The sequence below is a fragment of the Crotalus tigris genome, unplaced genomic scaffold (genome assembly GCF_016545835.1).
Source record: "Crotalus tigris isolate CLP2741 ecotype Arizona unplaced genomic scaffold, ASM1654583v1 scf7180000017546.9332058, whole genome shotgun sequence".
Classification (NCBI taxonomy): Eukaryota; Metazoa; Chordata; class Lepidosauria; order Squamata; family Viperidae; genus Crotalus; species Crotalus tigris.
In genome coordinates, this window is record NW_024096465.1 from 6,159,530 (window position 1) to 6,182,786 (window position 23,257).

The 23,257-nt window shown below is 38.0% G+C and overlaps 1 protein-coding gene across 2 annotated transcripts; it reads left to right on the top strand.

Annotated features, from left to right (window-relative positions):
* Positions 1-3,517: 3,517 nt before the first annotated feature.
* ACTC1 (actin alpha cardiac muscle 1) lies at positions 3,518-17,240 on the top strand. Of its 2 annotated transcripts, none has more exons than XM_039335926.1 (7): positions 3,518-3,667; positions 4,837-4,985; positions 7,588-7,912; positions 10,763-10,924; positions 12,610-12,801; positions 16,194-16,375; positions 16,899-17,240. In XM_039335926.1, exons 2-7 carry the CDS (start codon positions 4,857-4,859, stop codon positions 17,040-17,042), a joined length of 1,134 nt encoding a protein of 377 aa, XP_039191860.1. In that variant the 5' UTR covers positions 3,518-3,667; positions 4,837-4,856; the 3' UTR covers positions 17,043-17,240. The 2 variants fall into 2 exon arrangements, with proteins under 2 accessions (XP_039191860.1, XP_039191870.1); XM_039335936.1 differs by lacking the exon at positions 3,518-3,667 and adding an exon at positions 4,351-4,670.
* The last annotated feature ends 6,017 nt before the right edge of the window (positions 17,241-23,257 follow it).

A 23,257-nucleotide genomic window follows, 5' to 3' on the forward strand; every position in this document is an offset into this window, starting at 1 on the left:
AAATTTAAGCAAACCTGTAAAAGTCTGAAAGGACCATTTACCTGCATAACCCTTTCAGGCTTTGAAAATATCCATAGAGGTCAGGGGCACGTTGATTGGAAAAACCCGGCCCTCTTTTGTTTATTATCTATTGTTCATAAAGAAAACATCTGAATGGTGGTTTTTGCTTATTTATAGTACATATGTAAAGCTTCTAGAACATTTCTTACATACAATTCTACTCAGAATATCATTTCAGTGAACTTAGCAAAGTGTGGAGTCCTTGGTGCTCTCTGAACATGGTTGTGATCAAGCTCAGAGAACACCAAGGACTCCACAGTTCAATCCCGAATTACAAATATTTTCTTGTAACAATACATCTTGTAACATATAATGAACATAGTAAAATAAGTTGGACACAACTTCTGGACAATAATTCTAACCTAGTAATATTCTGAAGATGTACTTGTTACCCAACAAGCCCTGCTAGAAAGCCAACGAATGGTTGTGATGATGAAAGGTGTTGTTCAAATACATCTGGTGGATTGGGGAAGCTGTCAAACCATGATTCTACACCAGTTCCTAAATATGTATCTAGGTTTGGCTAAAATAGGCAGCGCGTGATGTCAGAAAAATATTTTCATTGGGTTGGTCATTGTCACAATGTCAGGAATGTCTATTATCCTGAAGTGAAAAGTAGCACCCATATGCAAAACCAGAACAGATGGGAATGGAAACAGCTCACCTGTGCTTTTCAAATTCTTGAAAGTCATTTAAATCTAAACACACCCATCATGATCATAGCAGTAAAACGTTAGAATAGAATTTCTACTGATTAAGGATGCACACTATATGCTATTACAAGTAGACCTTTGCATAGATTCAATGGGAGGTTGGTCATAAGAACTCTGCACTATTCCTCTTTTTTTTTTTTGCCTCCTAGACCCTGACTAGTAAACTGTATTTTCAGTCACCCAAGAAACAGTTTGATAATTGGCTACTAATACAAAGTGAATTTTAATTTTCCTGCATCTCACAGATCATGCAGCTGAATTAAAAATGAGGAAAGGGGAAAGAAATGACTTGCTTTTTCTGCAATACATTTTATGGTGCTGTGAGTTTCTGAGAAATCAATTGGGCAAGCAGCACATAGAACAGAGCTGGAAGGGACCTTGGAAGTCCAGCCCCCTGCTCAAGCAGAAGAACCTATACCATCTCAAGATAGATGACTGTCTAGCCTCTTCTTAAAAATGTCCAGTGATGGAGTGCCCACAATTTCTGGAGGCAAGCTGTTCCACTGGTTAATTGTCCTCACTGTCAGGAATTTTCTCCTTAATTCTAGGTTGCTTCAGTTTCCAGCCATTGTTTCTCGTCCTATCCTCTGGTGCTCTGGTGAATAACGTGACCCCCTCTTCCTTTTGGCAGGCTATCAGATACCGGAATACTGCTATCATGTCTCCCTGATTTCTTCTTTTCTTTAGACTAGCCAAACCCAAGTCCCGCAGCCGTTCTTCGTATGTTTTAGTCTACAGGGCTTTGATCATCTTAGTTCAGGCATGTCAAACTTGCGACGTCACATGATGTCGTGCAACGTATTGGGCCAGTTTTGCCATTGCCGGCAATGGAGTAGGCGTGGCTTCCACGTGACGCATTGGCCCACGGGCCGGCAGTTTGACACCTGTCTTAGTTGCTCTTCTCTGAATTTTTTCCAAACTCTCAACATCTTCTTTGTAATATAGTGACCAAAATTGGCTGCAGTATTCCAGGTGTAGTCTTACTAGGGTTTTATAAAGCGGTACTAGTACTTTGAGTGATTCTATCCCTCTGTTTATACAACCCAGGATTGTATTAGCTTTTTTGGTTGCTACTGCACCCTGCTGGCTCATAGTCTAGTAAACATCCACTAGGACTCCAAGGTCCCTTCTCACAGTTACTGTTTTTGAGCCAGGTCTCGCCCAATCTGTACTTGTACCTTTGATTTTTCCTGCCTAAATGTAAAACTTTGCTTTTCTCTACACTGAAACTCATTTTGTTGGATAGGGCCCATTGTTCAAGTTTGTCAAGATCTTTTTGAATCCTGAGCTTGTCCTTTTGGGTGTTGGCTACTCCTGTCAGTTGGTGTCATCTGCAAATTTGATGAGTTCCCCTTCAATTCCTTCATCGAAGTCATTTATGAAGATATTGAAGAGTACTGGGCCTTGTGGTACCCCACTGCTTACTTCTCTCCATGTGGATGTAGTGCTGCTGAGGACTACTCATTGAGTACAGTTTGCCAGCCAGCTCTGTACAGATCCATCTGGATCATCTCATATTCTTGTGCATGCAGGCAAATAAACTGAGTACCACAGAAATACCATTTGCCTCCAATCTTTTTCTTCCACAGATACTAACCTTTGTAAGGAACCACAGCTGGAGAGCCACTCTTCACCACCAGGAAAAGAGGTATACATTGATACAGTATAATGCAGTGGTTCTCAACCTGTGGGTCGGGACCCCATTTGGGGTCGAACGACCATTTCATGGGGGTCGCCAAACAATGCAGTCCACCATTTTTCCCCCTTTTCCGTAGCTGTGCTACTCCCTTTTAGTCTATTGGCTTTTGAAAGCCAATAGAATAGACTCTCTTGAATAGAGTCTAATTCTTTTGGCTTTCAAAAGCCAATAGGAATTGTCCAGGCTGTCTCTGCCCTGCTGAGCCCGCCAAAAGTCCCATTCTGCAAACGGTGCTGCACCAGTTGAGTAGTTCTCGACTTACGACTGGTTGAATAGTCCTCAACTTATAACCGGTTGGGGGTCGCGGCATTAAAAAGGTTGAGAACCACTGGTATAATATAACTAACCCTTGGGCATTCCTCAACATTTTTCTGGTTATTTAGGCTGTGGAAAATACTTAATGGGTTAATTGCACAAGATGTAATGTTAAGAATTTTGCTTATCAGCAGCAGCAGCATCCCAGCCACATTGAACATAAACAAGTCTATTTAATTTTAATAAAGTTTCTTCACACAGAACAGTTAGGAATGGAGAATTAACCAACTGCTGAGGTGTGGCAGGACTGAAGGACAATGAAAGTAACAAGATTTTAAAACAGACATCAGCAAGTGTATATATTTCATGGGTCCATCCATGAAATGTTAGATTTGGATGGTCCAGTTGCTTCTTGGCTACTCTAGGGTGACACATGCCAGACGTTGTGGCAGCTAGAGCTTAATGCATTGATCTTGCTATAGATTTGAGATTCTTTAAACTACCATGATGGGCGGAAAAAGTCAGTTCCAGACTTCCCTTCATTTACTCACACACAGTTTTTAACTTGTCTCCAGAAGTGAGATGGCAAGATTTGACAAACCCCCCCCCCCGACCTTTCCACATCCCAATCCCCGTCTTAACAGGGCGCCCTATTTGGCCATCCCCTTTGCCGGCTGAATGCAACCCCTTCGCTTTCCTTACAAGGGCTGTGGAGCCCCGAGTGTTTCGGACGGCTGTGACTTTTTACCTTCCCTACTCCATTAATGGCCTCACGGCTACTCGATGGCGTGAAGCCGACCAAATAAGGACAAGGTGCCTAGCTAGTCCCTCCGGAGCCCGAGAGCGACAACGCCACTCCGCCGGGTCTAAATGGGTGGCGCTTCCCTCGAGCAAGACCCAGCTGGCGCTTCACAACCCCCGCGCAGAGAGTGTTGAGCCGGTGAGTAATAACAACGCAGCTGACCATCCCCGCTTCTACTCATCGGCGCGAGAAGCATGTGAGGAATGACCGGAATATGGGGGGGGGGAGGGGAAGAAGAGAGCGTTGCAAATCGGGCCCATCATGGGAACGGTTGCAAGGAGGCTGCCCTACCACGGGAAGCACTCAGGGTGCGACCGCTAGAGGAACGAAACCCTCAGCTCTCCACAATCCTGTCGCACATTTCGGTTGGATCGGGATTTCCATCCAAAGGGTTCGGGAAGAGATAGCGGCCACATGGGCTGCATTTTAGAAGATCCCGGCGCCCGAAGTTTTGTAGGGTTAGAAAGTAGCGTCCGTCCGTCCGTCCCGCGGTTTCCCGCCATTTCTTTGCGCTCTAATGAAGCGAAAGAGCTGCCTGCACCTTAGCGAGGACTTTTTCCTCCCGGTTTCTGCGCTGAGCGGCGCTAAATTTGCCAAGTTTTCCTACTGTATTTGCCCTTTGTTATGGGAAATAAAAGTCCGAAGAAACATAAAGTCTCCCCCCCCCCCAAAAAATGCGGAAGGTATTTTCTGCATTCTGACTCTACCAAAGTAGGAAGGCACAACCCAGATTCCTTTGTGCCTTCTAAGTATGAAGGAAAGATTTGGGCTGCGGGTGGGGACGTTCAACGGGGAAACTTCTTTCACAGCCCGGGGTTTCTGCTACCGACACACCAGTAACTGGCGGCGACTTCGAGTGGGTTTTAGACAATCCAGCAAAGCGGTTGCTGAAGCGACGGGTCGAACGCGCCGCTGAAGGCTTCTTGGACTTGCAGCAGCCGGAGCGAAAATCGTCCGGGGGCGCGTCTGGAGAGTCCGTACAGTAACAAGATCCACGTGCAGCCGCTCGAACGGGCGAATTGAGGATGCGTAGCCAAAGTGGGGTGGGACTTCCCGGCTCATCCTTGTTAAGTGCGCGCCGTGGCAGGGAAAACAGCCTCTAATCCCGCGTTGCCTGAACATCTTTGTGCCGAAGCAACTTGTACGTTTACTGCTGGTTCGGGCTTAGGGGAAAGGGTTTCTAGAGAGATTGCGGGGGGGGGGGGAGGGAGAATTTACCCAACTTCGGTGAGTCTGGCCGGTAGGCGGAGCCCCCTTCAACCGTGCCACCAGCGATGATGAATCTTCGCTGCTTTTGTATTTTGCAGCTCCAGCTTTCCTTTCCGAGATGTGTGACGACGAAGAGACCACCGCGCTGGTGTGCGACAATGGCTCAGGTTTGGTAAAAGCGGGCTTCGCGGGAGATGATGCCCCCCGAGCCGTCTTCCCTTCCATTGTAGGCCGCCCTAGGCACCAGGTAACGCTCTCTGGGCGCTTCCAGGCATAGCAAAAGGGGAATAGTTGGCCCAGGTGTTTTAAACACTGTGATTCAAGGGTATGGTCCAAGCACCATACAATGTACAGTATTTCTTGTCTTCCTCCTTCCCCCAACCCAGCATCCATTCCCACTTTGCTTCTTTAAATCATACTTGGCCCCAGTAAATATTTTGATTTCTCAGCCCAACACAGATTTCATTGTACCTTCAATTTCTTTCAATATCTGTGTGTCTATCTACTATTCTTAATTTTTATTGTTTTATTTTATTATTAATTTATTAAGAATGTTGATTACAATAGTAAAATCCACTCCAAGCTAAACTTAAAACAATAAGAAAAAGGAATAAAAATGCAAAAAGATAAGATGAAAGAAAAATAAGAGCATAATAAAGAGAAAAATATCTAAAGAAGTTACTTTTAGCCTTCAAGAAGTATAAACAAATTTAGTAACTCTTCACAGCCTCTAAAGTTACATGTATCTGTTTATCCCATATCCCACCTCTTCTCTATAAATAACTCAATAAAGGATAATGTTTTTAGTCCTTGGGTCATAGAAAGTCAATAAAGTGTAGCCAGAAGTAACAACATATCATATTTTAATATTGATCAAATAAAGCAACTTTACATTCCTTTTATTTTTAACAGTCTTAATTGTTAGTTCATCCAAATATTGTTATAGGATTTGATTTTGATTCATTTCTGCTATTCCACAGAGTTCATCAAGATTTTAGCTCTTCTGTAAATCCAGGAGAGTAAAATTATCCACATTTGTCCTTTTTAAATTTCCCTTTTAAATTTGAAACCTTAGCCAATTTATTTTGTAGAGCCAGTTAAACATCCTTTTCTAAATCATTTTCTTGGCCTCTCAGTTGTAAATCCTCTTGAAATACCATTTCTATTTTGTCAGAAAAAACCTGTTGCAATATTTCTTCAATAACATTTTTGAACATTATTTATAGAAGCAGAGATCATTACTGACATTGTTGATATTGTGGCTATTATTTTCTGATTCTATTCTTCAGAAGTCTCTGATATTTTTATTGCACCATCTTGCAATAAGATTTTTATCTATAATCTTATTAAAATTATTTATCTGTTATGTCTTGTAAAAATAAACTGGATCTATTTCCCATGAAAAGCTGATTGTACTTTATTATTAATTCCAAAAGCTTATTGTAGAAATTTCGATATTCCAATTTTATCTGGACCTTTAGTCCATTTAAAACTTTCTAAGATACTGTTTATTTCAGATTCTTTAAATTCTTAAACTTATGGTTAAGATTTTCTTTCATTCAGAATTGAAGGCGGATTTACAAAGGGTTTTCAAACTTGTAGATCTGAAGGTCTCTAATAACTTAGCACTACTTAACGAGCAATTTCCAAATGTGATTAGAAAATGAGGTTTGTGACCTTAGTGTCCTTTGAAAGTTTCTGCCATGGTTGCAAACAAGATGACTAATCCCATCATTTCTCAGTGCTCAGTGCTGAAGTCCACAGGAAAGCACTGTCCTATAGTCTCCTTGGAGCACACATGGGCAATCTCCTATCCTCACCTTTCTCTTTTTCAATCTGTTGCATCTTTCTTCCCTTGTTCCATAGCATTTTTGCTGCATTTCTTTTTCCCTTCCCATCTTTTCTCAAAATCATAAACATGTGAACTTCACTAGTTTGCAGCAAATGCTAATCCTCTCTAAAAAAACACAATCTTGCATTCCTTAAACTCTTTTTAATTTTTTTTATTATGACAATATTGTAATTGGTATTTTTCTTTTCTTTTTTTGGAAAAGAGTGTTTAGCTTCAGGCTATTTGGTCATATAAATAGGCTTCAGAATCTCTTGCAATGCTACACATTCATTTTTGTAGCAGAAATTGAAATAATGTGCAAATTTAACCCAGGGCATTTTTTTCCTTATTGAAAATGTAATGTAAGAATACATGCTAATAACTGCACCCAGTTCACATAAAGGAAAAATACAAATTTTATATAGGAGCAATGCCTTTATAAGGGCTAAATCAAAAAATCTCACAGACTTCAAAGTTAGTGAATACAATTTCAGGATTTAGAAGTGAGTCTGCACTGCTGAGTCTGTAAAACCCATTTGCCAAAATCAATGGGTTAAGGGGGTGGTGTGGAAATATTTCTGAAGGTTGCAGACTGAATAAATTACTAGTAAGTGCTGCAGGGATCGGATTTTGAGTGAAAGAAGGAATGCTGACCATCACTGGTTTGGAAGTGCAGAGGTTTGCTTTTTGTGTTTGAGAGATTAAGAAAAAAATCTACCAAATTATACCTCATAGTGTTACTTTACCCTCATGCTACATATCTTTAATTGGCAACCAAAAGAATGAAACATTTATATGTACATTAGATTCAAGGACCTACATACAGATGTCAGTGGTTTCATGCTGTGTGTTTACAATTTCCCAGCTTCATACCCATAGATGTATTAGAATTCAACAGCTACACTGGTGAGGAGTTATTACTGAAGTGTAAACACACACGGAGGGTGTTTGGTGAAGAAATGGTGGTATCAGGTTTCTGAATCCATGGCATTGTTTTTCATGTCCCTTCTGCCTTTAGGGTGTTATGGTTGGTATGGGCCAGAAAGACTCTTATGTGGGTGATGAAGCACAGAGCAAGAGAGGTATTCTGACTTTGAAATACCCCATTGAACATGGAATAATTACTAATTGGGATGACATGGAAAAAATCTGGCACCATACTTTCTATAATGAACTGCGTGTTGCCCCTGAAGAACATCCCACCCTGCTCACAGAAGCTCCTCTGAATCCCAAAGCCAATCGTGAGAAGATGACCCAAATTATGTTTGAGACCTTCAACGTGCCTGCCATGTATGTGGCAATCCAAGCTGTTCTCTCCCTCTATGCTTCTGGACGTACTACAGGTAAAAAAATAAATTGTTTTCCTCAGCAGATTCTTCCCTTGAGCACTGACCCAGTAAATACTTAAATTAGGACTAGACAACATGCTGGTCTCCCTTCTCTTTCTTTTTTCAAACTACAACTACAAATCCTTTAGTATTGGCCATTTGGGATGGAGCTGATAAATTGAATTCAAAAGCCACCAAAAGGCATCAGGTTGCCTAATATACACGTCCTCGACTTACAACATTTTGTTTAGTGACCATTTGAAGTTACAGTGGCATTGAAAAAAGTGACTTATGACCTTTTTTCACACTTACAACTGCATCCCCATAGTCATGTGATCAAAATTCAGATGCTTGGCAACTGACTCATATTTATGACCGTTGCAATGTCCAAGGATCATGTGACCGTCTTTTGTGACCTGACAAGCATTGTCAATGGTGAAGCCAGAGTCACTTAACAATCATGTTACTAACTTTAAAAAAAGTAATTCCCTTAACAGCCATGGCAAGAAAGATTATAAAATGAGGCAAAACTCATTTAAATGTCTCACCTAGCAACATAAATTTTGGGCTCAATTGTAGCCCTTAAGTAGCACTGTCTCTGAGGTGCAAAACCAGTTCATTTCATTATTTGAGGCAGCTTTCCCTAATGGACAGAATTTCAATTCATTTCATGAAGGAAACCATATTTCTTCATTTAATGGATGGATTAGAAAAATGCCTGTGGGGGTCAACGTTGCAAATGACACTTGTATAATGCAGAATTAAATTCAAAACAAAAATGTAAAATCTCAGATTTCAGCATTCTCGCAGCTGATTATGAACGGTGGTACTATTTAATTTTTAAAAAATAGTACCAACCAATGAAATGATACAACTCTTGAAAGTTTAATTGCCTCAAATAATTAGCATTTCTTCATTTCCTGCAAATTCCTTGGACATTATAATGATTACAGTGACTTAATATCATATTGATTTAGAGAGAATGCCCCCATCCTTCACTTTTGAGAAACTGATGTCTGAATACTACAACAGATAATCACCATAATGGCAGCTCAAATATATTCATATTTAAAAATTATCTTAAGAGGAAAAGCATAATCCTTTAATGAACACTGCTTGCTTACAGAACAGCATTAAGTAGAAATTGTAATTGTAATTTACACATGAAAGGAAGGGCAATGTGGTCCACTTCACTGAACCAGAAGTGCAGTTGTGCTATGTATAACATGGGCAATTATTGCACATAGCAGGTATTTTCATATAAAGCTATAATAGATACAAGTCCACTTCTCTGCTACTTTTCTACAGTTTCGAAAAATAGTATTTCCTATTTCTGTGCTCAGCATCTAAAATAAAAAATATCACACTCCTATCCCTCCTCATCTTGAAAAGATGGAAAAACCACTGGTTTACCATATTTCAAACACCCATATTAATTACTCTCCATATATTAAGGTAGCATCTGAAGTAGTTATTGATCCTATATGATCTCATGCTATTTGGATCTCATAGCAGCTCTTCCTGCCTAGGTCCCTCGTAGATGTGTGAATTTCCAAATCAGAATTCTCACCAAAAAGCTATGGTGGCTGGAGAATTCTGAGAGTTTAAATGCTCTCAAGTTTAAATCAGGTTAAGGAAGGGTGCCTTATAACAGGGGTCCCCAAACCCCAATCTGTGGACTGGTATCGGCCCACGGCACGCCAGCAACCGGGCTGCACAAACAAGCAAAACCCCATCCATGGGATGCAGGCAGCACACAAAACCACACACCCTCCGGTCCATGGAAAAACCTTTCCATGTAACCAGTTCCTGGCGCCCAAAAGATTGGGGACCTCTGCCTTATAACTTATTGGAGACTGCCAATATGTTGGGCTAATTAGTGTTAGGAATGTCTTTGAAAATTTTATAGTTAAACCATTGTTGAGCTCAGTCAAAAGACAAAGTTTCCCTCAAACTGAGCTTAGCTTTTGATGGATATGTTCTTAATAACAATAGCATGGACATTATTTGTTATTGCTTCATTTCTGATGATGATGATTTTACTTCCCAGCATAGTCTACAGTGTTAGAACTTTATGGTGGTCTCCCAGCTATCACTAACCAGTCTGATCCTGCTTAGCTTTAAAAGATAAACCAAGTTTAACAGATGCTGCCAATAAATGTACTCAAATGCCCTTGATGATCTCCTGTGACTGCCATTGTCCCATCTTCTTATCATATATGTCAGTTAAATAGTCTAATAGATTCAGCTGAGATCAAAGCGAATGCCCTAGTAGGAGGGATTTAAGCAATTGGTTCCACTTTTGTGATACTAGACATTAAGATATTGCATGATGATGTGGTGAGACCATGAAAAAAGTACCAATGCTGAATATATCTCAAGGATCTGTGTGCATAAAACATGGGAACTTAAGGAGAATTGTCATCTATAATAAGACAAATTTAAGAGTGTATCCCCGTATTAGAAATAACTAGTTCAGATTCAGCTGAATGACACAAACACACTGTTCTGCTAAGTTCTTTGTTTATTAAAATGCGACATCATCAAATTACTATGGGAAGACTATAATCCAGTGAAGCCATTTTAATTCAAACTTGGTTCAAGAAAGAATTAAGGTCTACAGTTGGCTGATGTTAAGAAAATATTCCCTTTGGCATTTCAACTTGTAAGACACTAAGAATTACTGAGGAAGATTATGTTTCATGCTTATCTGTCACATCAGACTTTAATTGCACATTCTCATTGTGTATTGATTTTTTTCTGTTCTGTTCACCTAACCTGCATCTGGAGAGATTGTATGACATGTGCAAGAACATTTTTTTAAAATGCTGACATTATAACAACTTGGGCATTTCTGTTTTACAGGTATTGTCCTTGATTCAGGGGATGGAGTCACACACAATGTCCCTATCTATGAAGGTTATGCTCTTCCACATGCTATTATGCGTCTGGATTTGGCTGGCAGGGACCTGACTGACTACCTCATGAAGATTCTGACAGAACGTGGCTATTCCTTTGTAACAACAGGTAATTACAGTTCAAATTTACTTTGACTAACGTTTTTGCATCTGAAAAGGGAATTCAAAAAGTTATTGTTAATATGTATTTATATAGTTGAGTATACACATAGGCTCAGCAGTAGAATTTTCAGTGTCGTATCAAATTAAAAAGTTGTGTGGGATCTAGATTCAGTCATATTTAAAGCATAACTGTTGAAACTAGTTCATCATGACTGATTCTATCCTCATTTTTTTTAAATATAATTTTTATTGGATATTTTATTTGAGTAGAAATGCTCTCTTAAGTTATACCACAATGTGAATTTTAATCCTTTTAACCACATTTTTCCCATTTATTCATCTCTATATTATAACCAAAATTATTAAGTCATTTGATATTTCACTTTTTAACGTATACTTCTTCCATTTCATACTCAATAAAAGTTTATACATTTTAGTAATCTCATGTTCATTATTTTTACACAATTCGATTTCAAATTCTGTCTTACATTGTTCAATTCCAGTTGCCCTTCTATCTATGTTAAATATTTTTATTAATGCATATGAAACCATTAAAAATAAATTATTCTGTAGTCCATTGTTCTCTTTTAACTTTTCCGTTTTCCTACATTTACCATTTCTCTCTGTCTGCTGTTTCTTTTTTATATAAAAGAAACCATTAAAGATATTTTAGGACACAGCCTAAGTTTATAACTATTGCATATTCTTATTAAGTCACTTTTAACATTATTGTTTTTAAAATCTACGTAAAGTTTAATGTTATCCTACCATACACTATTGGTTCTAATCTCATTGATTTAATTGTATCTATTTTAATTAAATATAGTCTAACATATAACTTATAACTCAAATATATTTTTGTGTGTGTCCATACAAATATGATCCTGCTTGATTTTTTTTTAAAAAAACTCCCTTTACATTCTCTATTGGCACATTTCATTATTTGATGCTTAACAATGCCCCATAAGATTAATCATTAAATTAAGTCACATAAATAAATACAGTGGAATTATTTAAATATTTTCTATAGCTGGAGCCACCACACTGTACTTTTCTCCTCTTAAATTCTGTTCCTATACTTTCTATTTGCTTCTGCATAATCTCTATTTCTCCATAATTTTTTTCCTTGTCATCAGTTATGGTGAAACCCTTGTATCTGATCCAACTTCTAAGCATCTTGAAAAAAAATATATCCTGAGGATATATTGAAAGACTAATGACCAAACTGAACTATGGGGAGAGGATTTTTAACCTCAGTTTTGCTTGCCTTTTCCTTAGCCTTCGTCTTTTCCTTCTTTCTAAGCCAGTGGTTCTCAACCTTTTTAATGCCGCGACTCCAACCGGTCGTAAGTCGAGGACTACTCAACCGGTTGTAAGTCAAGGACTACTCAACTAGTGCAGCACCGTTTGCAGAATGGGACTTTTGGCAGGCTTAGCAGGGCAGAGACAGCCTGGACAATTCCTATTGGCTTTTGAAAGCCAATAGAATTAGACTCTATTCAAGAGAGTCTATTCTATTGGCTTTCAAAAGCCAATAGAATAAAAGGGAGTAGCACAGCTAAGGAAAAGGGGAAAAAATGCCGGATTGCGTTGTTTGGTGACCCCCGTGAAATGGTCGTTCGACCCCAAATGGGGTCCCGACCCACAGGTTGAGAACCACTGTTCTAAGCATTTTTGGTTTTGTCTTTACAGCTGAACGTGAAATTGTCCGTGACATTAAGGAGAAATTATGCTATGTTGCTCTGGACTTTGAGAATGAAATGGCTACAGCAGCCTCCTCTTCTTCACTAGAGAAAAGTTATGAGTTGCCTGATGGACAGGTCATCACAATTGGGAATGAGCGTTTCCGCTGTCCAGAAACCCTCTTCCAGCCATCATTTATTGGTAAGGAATTCTTTTACATGGAAATTTTAGCTTGAAGTTACTTTGGTCTTGGCTGGCTGGCTGGCTGACCATAATAAACTATTATTAGGGGCCATATTGCAATAAATCAAAAGACAGGGTAGAAATTAAATTAAATTGAAACAAATGCAACTCATAGAACTACTCTTTAAACCACTTTCTCCTATAACAACATTAAGAAATATTTTGAAATAACTGTTGGAGGAACTATGGGTGTTGGACTCAACACACTGGAAAGAACCACAAGTGGCTTTGCAGCCTCGGGTTATATATTTGTATACAAAAGGATGAGAAAGTAGAAGATAATCTTTCTAAGAAGAGAAGTCCATGAGTTAGTGTACAGCTGATTAGGAATCTTCTCTTGTGTACCCAATCTACCTATATTATACACACTGTTGGAGGGATGTTTGACTACTGTTGTTGACTACAATTAATTCAGGGCGTTTCCCTGATTCCAGGACCCCACTGCATCTCTGTACCTGCAATAGAGACATCTGTTCTGGGCACAGGTGGCATCATTTTATCATTGTAATATTTTAAAACTATCTTGCAAATGTGATGAACAGGATTGACCTTTCTAATTTTTAAAACAAAGAAACATAAACCAATATAACAGTGAAACTGGCCACCAGCAGCTGTTGTTGAAGAGCTCCCATTCCATATAGCCAAACAATTTTTAAAAATCCTATGTTCAGTTACTATTTTTGGAATGCATTTGCCTCCTGTGTGGAATTATTGCAGCAATGCCAATAAATAAGTTTGTTAGAAACATAACAACTCTCATTTTGATTTTAATTACTTACATTGAAATTACTCAGTCAACGATTTGAGAATTCTCTTCAACAGCAAAATAAAAAAATAATAATTCTTGAGCACATCTTTATCTCTGGCCGTCTCTCTACTTCAACATACAGTGTGACTGTTATCATAAATGAATACATAAGCCAGGAATGTCTGCCAAAGGCACAAATTCCTTTCCTTTTGTGGTACAAATGACTTCATACATGGTTATGCTTCTTTGGGTATAAAGGTATATAATGTATATTTAAAAAGCACAAATACCTTTGAAATACAGTTTGGTAGTTTAACCTTGACTATATTCAAGAGAAGAATTCTAGCCTGGCATAAATGTGCTTAAAAGGGCGCAGCAGTTAGAGTGCAGTACTGCAGGCCACTTTAGCTGACTGTTCAGCAAGTCAGCAGTTCAAATCTCACCGGCTCAAGGTTGACTCAGCCTTCCATCCTTCCGAGGTAGGTAAAATGAGGACCCAGATTGTTGGGGGCAATGTAAATATATATATATATATATATATATATATATATATATATATATATATATATATATATATACACATTTCTTACTGGTGTACACCGTTTAGAGAGTGCTTGCACTTAAAGCGGTATATAAGTCTCATAAAATAAATAAATAAATAAATAAATAAATCTTTTTATCCCTCCACAGTGTTGAATTTAGAATGGCAGTCTTTTTTTAAATTTTTTTTTTATTTTTTAAAGTTTTTTATTTATAATACAGTTAAAAACAAGGATGGACATAACGTGACATTCCAAAATAAATATTCCTAACAGTTTGTTCCTCTTAATACATATAATTAATACATAATTCTTAATCTCTATATAAACATATTCTTCTATACAATACAGTTATATATACAGTTATATAATTCTATCTTAACACTAATTTAAAACCCGAGCAGGTCTCCTTGATTCACACCAGTGATAAAATTTGTCCCAGATCTCGAAATAGTCTGATTCTGTCATATCCTTCATTTCCATTGTGAGCCTGTCCCTATCCATTTCAGCACACGATAAAATTTTATATATAATCTCTTCTTCTGTTAAAATTCCTTTATTCCTCCAGTTTTGAGCATACACCAATCTAGCAGCCGTGAGAATGTGCAACATCAAATAAAACACTCCTTTGTTGTATTTCTGCATGGTTATGCCTAGTAAAAAGAGTTCTGATTTTAACTCTACCACTAACTTTAATATTTCTTCCAGCCATTTTTTAATCTTATTCCAAAAGTCACGGGCTTGTGGGCACTCCCACCACATATGATAGGATGTCCCTTTTGCCAATTTACATTTCCAACGTTTGGAGGAAACATGTGGACCCATTTTGGCTAATCTTACGGGTGGGAGATGAGAATGGCAGTTTTACTGTGTCAGATCCATTATGTTACCAATCTCAAAGTGAAGCTGAATATCCTTAAAAAATATGGTTTTATTAACACGGCATTATGGCTTGGATATGTGTATTTTTTTCATTTTTGGTTTATTTTGATTTCAGCGTGTTTAATTGCACATTTTAGAGGGTCAATTTATATAAAATCGGGTAAAATGGAAAAAATATATTGGAGCAGTCCCTAGGACTTGTATCCTGCGATCACTTAATGGCCCAGAGTTTTTTTTTAAAAAAAGCGTAGATTCATATTCTTTGCAACTGATGATGCATCAAATCTTTCTAATACAAGCCTTGTGGATTTAGGAGCAGTTGTTCATCAGCTGTTGCCTTGTTATGGATCTAATTTCAGTTCACTTTAAGATGCCACCTGTCAACTAATACATTGGAATGAAACCCTTGAATTTGTATTTCTGGTGTACATTTTTCTTATGCTCACTGCTAAGCTTCTGTTCATACCTTCATTTTTTGCCTTCCTAAATACAATCTTGACTTTTGCTCCATACAGCAGAGATAGGTGCATCAAATGATGCAATACGTAAAATAGAAAAACAGATAGCAAAAATTATCTTGTATAAATTTCTTGTATAAATAACTGGCTCTATGTGAAAATCTCTGATCTACATTTTTTGTCACAACAAAAGCAAAACAAAATCCTTCCTTCCAAACTTACTTGAACTTAGATCAGGTGTGGTTTAAGAAAAGGAGTTAATTCCCAACCTTTTTGGATTCAAAGGTTGCGTAATATATTTTGTGGAAGAGTGAGGGCTGCAAAGTAGATGATGCCTTACAACATATGCAGACAAGGCTGGGTTTTTAAGGAGACTTTGGGAAAAATTTTTGTCTCTTAATAGTGGCATGCCTTCTTAAGACTTACATGTGCATCCAGCTTTCAAGTGGTAAAAATATGCAGTCACTTTTCTGCAATTGCAAAAAAAGGGGGCATCTATAACCACTGACTCCAGGAATTCCATATGGCTATATGTGTGTGGCCTGCTCATGCCTAATGTATTAATTCTGCCTTCTATTTTTGTAGAAAATTCTTATTTGATAAATGCTTTTTTATTTTTACATTTTTTTTGTATAGCCTTCTGCTATTAATAATGCTCAAAAATGTTGTGATTCCTCTATACTTCATTGGTCAATAGCCTATCAATATTCATTTCTTTCCAAGGTATGGAATCTGCTGGCATTCATGAAACTACCTATAACAGCATAATGAAGTGTGATATTGACATCCGTAAAGATCTGTATGCCAACAATGTACTCTCTGGTGGTACTACCATGTACCCTGGCATTGCTGATCGAATGCAGAAAGAAATCACTGCTTTGGCTCCCAGCACAATGAAAATTAAGGTGTGACAATTTGTTTCATATACCAAACTTCCAAGTCCCTGGAAAGTGTGCTCTTGAAGAGATAAAAGTAACTTTATGAGAGTCCTAACTAAAGGTTCAATAAAATCTACAGCCAGTGCTTCTCTAGAATTAGAATTGTTTTACTGAGCAATGCTCTTCTCCACAGCCTTAGAATGGACAAAACTTTCAAGTTTAAAGAATGTATTTATTGGAAAGGAAGATTTTTCTCTTTCCACTTCCTAAAAAAAAGTCCTAATAGTCCACTTGATAATAAACAACAATAACTAAAAATATACCCCCTATATTGCTTTGCCAGCTCAAGTAAGCAAGATATACTCTTTCTTCACCAAGGGTTTCATAATTCTACCCAGGTCAGAATTCAGTTGTAGAATTTAGTACAATTTATGCACTGATGTCTCACTGTTAAGAAGTGTTATTAGAAACAAATTCAACAAAGTTATGTTGCTTAGAAACCTAGATTGATGTAGCTCCTTCTGAAATCTTGTTTATTTTCTCCATTTAGATCATTGCCCCCCCTGAGCGAAAGTACTCTGTCTGGATTGGAGGCTCCATCTTGGCATCTCTTTCAACCTTCCAACAGATGTGGATCAGCAAACAGGAGTATGATGAGGCTGGTCCATCTATTGTCCACCGCAAGTGTTTCTAAGCATCTTCCCATACCTTTTGCTACAAATTACCCACTCAGGATGATGTGCTTCTTGAAGTATTTTTTTCCCAGTAATCCTTGCTGAACTAGGTTCAGTTATAATGTACAGTTTGTTTACACATGCCCGTGCAATTTATTATGCTTCTTTGAATATTTATTGCTTTATAAATAAACAAGATCTGGGATTTGCAACCTAAATATGTTATATAGTCTGATTTTTTAATATATATATACACACACACACCTGATAGCATATTTTTTAAAAAACCAATAGTATTAATACAAGTAAAATACATAGACAGGAATGACAATTACTTTTTTGTTAAATCACTAGAATTTAAAAGGGTGAAAATTCATAAAATCCTTAAAAATCACAGATCTCTATTCCTTTTATACATTGTTTCCTCTCATGAATTGTATTTATTTGTCAAACTTTTAAACCAATTTCAACTAACCTCTGTTACCGTCCAGTGGTAGACTGGAGATTTATATCTTAGTTCTGATATTGAAAAGCATCCTTTTGTACTTGCATGTATAACTTCACACACAGAGTTTTTGAAACCAGTCCCATCAAATACATAGATTTATAGGAAAATGGTTTGTTCTGTGAGTTTTTGCAAGTTTTTATTTGGAGCTGTCCAAGAAAAAAAACCCTATTCTTTTCTCAACCTGCCTTGAAGAAGTATTTCGCAAACTAAACTAGGCAAAAGATGGAATAAAAATCAATGGAGCCTATTTAAACCACTTAAGATTTGCAGATAATATTGTTCTCTTCTCATAAGACTCAGAAGAGCTACAAAGACACATACAAGAGCTGCACAAAGCAGGAGAACCATTTGGCTTAAAAATAAACCTGAAAAAGAGCCAGGTTATGTTTAATAAATTCACCAAAGAAAGAAAAATATATATCTGGAGAAGAACTAGACATAGTAGACTACTACATATCCTTGGCCAATGGATCTCAATGGAAGGTGATACAAAAAAGGAAATTGAATGGTGTGTTAAATGGGGTTGGCAGGCATTTGGCAAGCTAAGTGTAATTTTCAAGAACAACGTCCCCCTATGCATCAAGGGAAATGTTTCTGATCAGTGTGTGCTACCTGTTCTAACATATGCCAGCAAAAACATGGACTAACCTCACAGTCAATACAAAAGCTACGAGCGGCGCAAAGAGCCATGGAAAGATACATACTTGGCATTGCAAGATAAGACAGAAAGACCTACACGTGGATTAGAGAACAAATGAAAATATATGATGCCATTGAAAGAATAAAAGAATTGAAATGGAAATGGGCTGGTCACATAGCAAGAAATGCTGGTAGCAAGTTAACTAAGACAATCATAGAATGGATCCCACTTGATAAAAAGCATCCACAAAAGAGACCTAAAACAAGATGGAGCAACGACAACAGCAAGTATTGCGAACCCAACTGACAAAGGAAAGCACAAGACTGTATTGGTTGGAAACATGCAGAAGAGTGGATAAACAATGGCTAGGATGATGGTGATGATGATGATATTTGGACCATCTAGCCCCCTTGTGTTCTATGACCTCTTTTGGTGTATCTCTCCCCAAGTTACATCAAGCCAACTGACAGTATTTTTTTAACTATTTGACAGTAAATAGTGGAAAGATAAAACTTCAGATTAATCTGAAGACAGATTAGACAGTGAGAAATTCTTTTTGCTTAGTGTAACCTCATACTATTATGTAGTTAAATCCAGGAATTTTCAGTTCACATAATCAACAAAACTAACGCATGTTGAACTAAAGGAAATCAGTATTTTTTAAAGAAAACCATCTTTTTTTAAGTTGGTTCAAGTTCAGGCATCAGTGTGTAAGCTTGAATGTTCAAGCACTTTTCATTAGAATGAAGACGGTAAAATATTGTATTCTAGTTATCTGTCCCGAGTTGCATTTGCATGACATACTTACTCATGATCCCTTAACCATGGTTTACTTAATTATATTGGATTGTAAATAAATTACAAGACTGGATGTATATAGCACTAAGCTCGCTTAACCACTTTTTTTAGACACAACTGTGAGCCAGCAACCAACTATCTAATTACTTACCTATTAATGTTCACACTATCACCTACGTGATAGTACACCTACGATACTATCATTCCCTCTTCTCCTTCCCTTCCCACTTCACAGTGGCAAACTACTTAAGTTCTAATTTAATTGATTCTGGAATAGCTACAGGGAATAATCCTGTGCTGCTGATTATTAAAAGTAGAAAAATACCGAATTCTTCAGGCTTTCCTCAGATAGATCCCTCATGAAATATTAATTTTATTCAGTTCCAGTGGGTTTAAAACAGTCTTTGGGATTTGGTTCATTGCTAAGAAAAAGGGAAAGGTTACCAAAAGACACATAAGGTCAAAAATGCAGGAAGGTGGATGTCTTTTATAGGATGCCTATCACACCATGTTTCCTATCTGATAACAATGCTTCCAGCTTGTTCTCAACTTGAAGCTAAGCAGAAGTCACTCAACATATGCAGCAGAGGACATTTCTACCAGGAGCTGAAGCCAACTCGAAGATGTTTTAACTTTTCTGCTGCACCTATTCACGTGGTGCTCAATTAAATTTACTTCCTACCATTTCAGTAATCATGGCCTCTGAATAGTCTATGTAGCCCTTGCATTCTGGTGATGCTCTTCAGTTTGCTGTGATGCAAAGGCAAACAAGAGAATGTGATAAAGATAAAAATAGCTAATCTAATTTTAACTTAAGCAGAAAGGTACTTCTTTACAAGGGATAAATAACATAATTCAGCCCTTGCTATTTGGCAAATTTGGTCTTTCATCACAAATGAACTGGAGAAAAGATCAGGAGCTGGAGGTTTGTTCCTTAAAAAACATGTTAGGGAACAAATGGGAAAGACCTAGGAAGGTTGCCTACATTGTCCAAATCCATATGGTCCACAGGGTTTATATGAAAAGTAATGCAAAATGGTATAAATAAACACTTCACTTGGTGTTCCAATGGGAGAGGATCTATGTTGGGTTTTGGTGTTTGAGCTTGTTTATTTCCAGTAGATGTTTCATTACCAGGCTAAGAACAATCATGAACTTCCACTTGCATCAATGTTGTTACTTAGGCTGCTAAGGAAAACAATCAAGCTCAGGCATCATCAAACCCAACTTTGCTTGGAAACTCAATAAGTGACTTCTTCCATCCATAAAAGAAGCTATTTAACCTCATTCTGATGTAAGAGAAGATGAACTCTGAACTGACAGTTTTTCTGCTGCTGCCCACTTATGTGCATTCATTTTGAAAATCTAATATGCCAGCCTTCTCTAACTCCAGGTATATCAGAATTATAATTCCCAGAATTCAAATGTAGCATTCCAGTGGTCACATTGCATTGTTTGTATCAAGCTATTTTGAGAAATTCAAAATGTCAAATGCATCATGCAAATGATATACAGGTAATCCTTGCTTAACAATGGTAATTGGGCCCAGCAGTTATGTTCTTAACCATAGCTTCACATGATCATGCTAACTTACATCAGTAGTTGTGATAGTTCTTGTTCTCATAGTTAAAGAGAATCCCATATGGCAGGCATGTCAAACTCACGACATTGCACAATGTATTGTAACTTTCCCCCCATTGCTGGCAATGGGGTGGGCGCGGTTTCAGTATGATGCATCTGGCCTGTGGGACAGCAGTTTGACATGCCTGCCATATGGTCATTAAGTATGATGTCATGTATTCACCATTTGCAATCCCCTGCCAGCTTCTTCATTGACATTACTTGTCAGAAGTCACAGTGAAGGTCACAAATGGTGATCTCATGTCCATAGGATACTGCAACAATCACAATTATAAGGACAAGTCATATCTCTCCTTCTTTAGTACCACTGTAGCCTTGAACGGTTGTTGAGCAAGTCTTTGTTAAATGAGGACTTTCTTTACTTGTACAGTAACAGATGATGTCATGATGCATGAATTGTCATTTGTTCTTCTGCTCCTCTCCCCTCCCCCAACAAAATCCATGTGACCATGAATATGAAGAATTTTGCAAATTCTAATAAAGCAATTTGGAAGATATTAAATTGGAGAAATCCTATTTCTGACATTTTGCTTCTCTCTGACAAATCACAAAGACATAGATACTCATGAAAAACACAATGGGGCAGTCAGTCACGCCTCCCAGACATATTAGTCTATCCTGGTTACAATCTATAAGAAACATTGAGATGTTTTTTATTATCTCAACTGTAGAAAAACCTGAGGTTACAATATTTTCATTCTTGCAGAGTTCAGCTGTTTTCCTCATAGGTAAATAACTAGATTTTTTTTATAAAGAAAGGTGTGGAAGGGCTGAAAGCCATCTAAAAAGACATTTCTGTACTGAAACTATGGAACTTGACAGCTAAAAAAACGAGGACACATTTGCATTGGAAATATGTAAATAAATTCAGCCTCTAAGCAATCTATAGAAAATATATATGGATTGTTTTGCAATAAAGCAGTGTAACTTTCAGTGTTGTGACAAATTGTCCTTAACTTTTCTTGCCTTAAAGGAAAAAGGCTTCAAAGTTACTAAAAGCATGTGGTATATGCAATGTAGCTTTCTTTCTTAAAATCAGACTGTTGTCAACTGCTCTTCACAGATATGATCTGAAAATAGTTTTCTCTTTTAACTTGATCACTGATTCTCATAGGTGTCTCCCTAAAAAATGCATGAGCATTTTTGGAAGAAAGCAAATATTGAAGTGATTTATTTGTTGTTTTTGTTAGTTGTGAAGTCATGTCCGACCCATCGTGACCCCATGGACAACATTCCTCCAGGTCTTCCTGTCCTCTGCCATCTTCAGGAGTCCATTTAAGCTCACGCCTACTGCTTCAATGACTCCATTCAGCCACCTCATTCTCTGTCGTCCCATTCTTCTATTGCCCTCAATTTTTCCCAGCATTAGGCGCTTCTCCAGTGATTCCTTCCTTCTCATTAGTTGGCCAAAGTATTTGAGTTTCAACTTCAGGATAATATTATTTAAAAAAAGCAAACAGCATGAATGGTTGAATCTGGGGGAGACATTTGCCTGATTCAATCTTAAGGACTTGCAGTACAAATATCCCAAACACCCTTTAATTTTGGCCAAATTATATTTTCCTAGACTTATAAAAGCAGTCATTAAATGGCCTATCACAAAAACAACAGTGCTTTATTTCCCCCCCCCATCTTTAAACAGTGGTAAATGACTCAATTTTAAATCAGATAATTGGTGACAGAAGACCTTTTTATTATTATTATGAATTTTATTTTCTACCCACCTCATGTCAAAAACATAATTTATTTGGAAGAAGAATGCAGCTAATTGATCTTAGCCTTTCCCACTTTCTTTACAAAGGTTAACATTCTCATCTCATTTGAGTTCATATTTGCCCTCTGGCCTCTACTGCTACGAGAACGATTCCAAGACATGTATCTGTCTTTGTATGCTTGTAGAAGATAATGATGTAGAAATATGTAAAGGACTTAAAGTCTGGTGCAGAGTGGCAAGAACTTGCCAGGATAAAGAAGCTTATTTGGGTGTCATGGATCAGGTTTCACAGGTCTGCAACTGGTAAAAGTCAAAAACAGAAGATATACAACCGTTGCAATGTTAATTTAAAGAGAGATTAAGGGAGGCACTAAGAAGTTGCTGGGAGACAGGTTGGAAAAGTCAGGGTTGAAACCTCTAGCCACGAAGAGGTCTGTCCCAAAGGGTAGGAAGGCAAGAAATGACCCATTCAGAAGAACCAGGAAAGATAAAAAGCTACTGAGCTGGGAGTGCAAAGCCAGATGCATCCAAATACAAGCACAGGGGAGAAAAACAGGAATTGTTGAACTTGGACTTCCAGTTTGCCATCGCAGTTGCTGCAGATGCTAGAAGGAGAGCTCCGTCTTCCGTGTTCAGTTTTGTTCTGCTGGGGGACCATGGAAAGGATCAAAAGTTGCCCTGTAGGGGCAATGAGCAAGGAGAGGACCCCAGCCTGACCGTGGGAGGGTGGCAGCCCTTCCGCTCAATCTGGGGCAGCCCTCCAAACTGGTGGAAGAAAGACTGGCCATAGCAATATGGCTTGTCACTAAGCTGTAGACAGCCAAAGTCAAACTTACCACCAGGCACTTCTAAAGCAATGAGGATGAAACTGGGTGAGATCCTATCTTCTCTCTAAGATCCTAAGTATTTTTCTTCCTGTAAAAGCTGCCCAAAG